The sequence below is a fragment of the Quercus suber genome, unplaced genomic scaffold, assembly GCF_002906115.3.
Source record: "Quercus suber isolate HL8 unplaced genomic scaffold, Cork oak 2.0 scaffold_4, whole genome shotgun sequence".
NCBI lineage: Eukaryota > Viridiplantae > Streptophyta > Magnoliopsida > Fagales > Fagaceae > Quercus > Quercus suber.
Genome location: NW_027069470.1, coordinates 853,056 through 855,354, shown reverse-complemented (window position 1 = coordinate 855,354; position 2,299 = coordinate 853,056). Strand labels below are relative to the sequence as shown.

The 2,299-nt window shown below is 38.9% G+C and overlaps 1 protein-coding gene across 1 annotated transcript; it reads right to left on the bottom strand.

Moving 5' to 3' along the window:
- Positions 1 to 460: 460 nt before the first annotated feature.
- On the bottom strand, positions 461 to 898 carry LOC136065622 (secreted RxLR effector protein 161-like). Its single transcript, XM_065769122.1, has one exon. It carries the CDS (start codon positions 896 to 898, stop codon positions 461 to 463), a length of 438 nt encoding a protein of 145 aa, XP_065625194.1.
- Positions 899 to 2,299: the final 1,401 nt, after the last annotated feature.

Here is a 2,299-nt window from a genome sequence, read left to right as displayed (position 1 = left end):
TACACAAGTACCAAAGTACACAAAACACACTGTTTTTGTATTTTTCTGATTTTTCAATTTTTTTTTTATTTTTATAATTAAAAACAAAACTGAAGGTAAACACACAAAACATGTTAAAACAAAGCAAAGCATAAAACTAGATGCAAATACATGAGGAAAAGGGATAAGAGAAAGAGATCAATCCATCGAGATGACACCAATATTTTGACGAAGGAATTCAAAACGTTTGCTGTCAAGAGGTTTGGTGAACAAGTCAACCTTCTGATCATTAGTGTGGATAAACTCAAGAGTGAGAGTACCATTTTCAACAAGCTCCCTAATGAAGTGATGTCGAATCTCTATGTGTTTGGTTCGAGAATGCTAAACCAGGTTCTTAGAAAAAATTTATGGCACTGGTATTGTCACAGTAAATAGTGAGATGTTCTTGACAAATACCATAATCATGAAGGAGTTTTTGCATCTAGAGGAGTTGGGTGCAGCAGCTACCGGCAGCAATGTATTCAACTACTGCAATGGATAAGGAGATGGAATTCTGCTTTTTGCTCATCCAAGAGACAAGATTGTTACTCACATAGAAACAACCCCCCAAAGTACTCTTTCTGTCATCAGCATTATCAGCCCAATCAGTATCAGAGTACCCAGCTAAGACACCATTAGTGTCCTTGCTATACCACACACCGAACTTAGCAGTGGTTTTGACATACTTTATAATTCTTTTTAAAGCAATCATGTGGGATTCCTTGGGATTAGCCTGATATCTAGAGCACACTCCAACACTGTAACTAATGTCAGGTCTACTAGTAGAAAGGTAAAGAAGACTACCTATCATGCTTCTGTAAAGAGAGGGGTCAACACTCTTTCCTAACAAGTCTACAGTGAGTTTAACATTTGGGCTCATAGGGGTTCTAACCGAACTAGCAGATTCCAAACCAAACTTTTTCACAAGATTCTTAGCATATTTAGATTGGGAAAGGAATATACCTGAATCTTGTTGACGAATCTACAATCCTAGGAAGTGAGTCAGCTCTCCAATCATGCTCATCTCGAACTCTACTTGCATGAGTTTTGAGAAGCCATGAGCAAGTTCATCCTTAGTCGACCCAAAGATGATATCATCAACATAAACTTGAGCAACCGTCAACTCACCATCTTCCTTTTTGATGAAGAGAGTTTGATCAGCCTTTCCTCTTATGAACCCATGTGACACCAAATATTGTGTGAGCCTATCGTACCAGGCTCTAGGAGCTTGCTTCAACCTATAAAGTGCCTTTTTAAGGTATAGCACATGATCCGAAAAGTGTGGATCAATGAATCCTTTTGGTTGAGCCACATAGACATCCTCTTTGAATAACCCATTCAAGAAGGCAGTCTTTACATCCATTTGATAGAGTTTGAAATTCAGCTGACATGCTAGGGCAAGCAAAATTCTGATTGACTCCATTCGGGCAACTGGGGCAAATGTTTCATCATAATCTACTCCTTCCATTGGTGAGTATCCTTGAGCCACAAGTTAAGCCTTGTTGCGAATCACATTGCCTTTTTCATCAGTCTTGTTGCGGAATATCCACTTTGTACCGATGATGTGCTAACCTTTTGGCCTAGGTACTAGAGTCCAAACATCATTCCTCTGAAACTGAAGTAGTTCATCATGCATTGCTTCGACCCAACTTTCATCTTGTAGTGCTTCCTCAACTTTCTTGGATTCAACCTGTGACAAATAACAGGAATAAGACACAAAGTTAGCAACACATTTATCAACTGTATGTTTCCTTAATGTGAGTTCATTCATGTTTCCCATAATAACTTCAGGAGGATGATTTAATTTGATTCTAGAAGAGGGTCCTTTTTCTTCATGAGACACAGAATTTGGTAAAGAAGGAGCATCTGCAGAGTCTTTCACAATACTAAGAGTACTTGGGGACACAGGTTCTGGTTCAGAAATATCTTGAACTTCCTTAGGCTCAAGAGGAAGAATTTCTTTAGAGAGTTACTCAATGCCTTTCTCAGTACTGGAATCTGAAGACTCATCAATGACCACATTTACTGTTTCCATTACCTTTAGAGTTCTCTTGTTGAATACCCGATAAGCCTTGCTTGTGGATGAGTATCCCAGAAATATGCCTTCATCACTTCGAGAGTCAAACTTTCCCACATTCTCTCTATCCTTAAGGATGAAGCAAGTGCTTCCAAATATCCTGAAATACTTCACATTTGGCTTTCTTCCTTTCCATAACTCATAGGGAGTCTTTGTGGTACCGGGTCTGAAGTACACCCTATTAACCGTATGACAGGTAGTGTT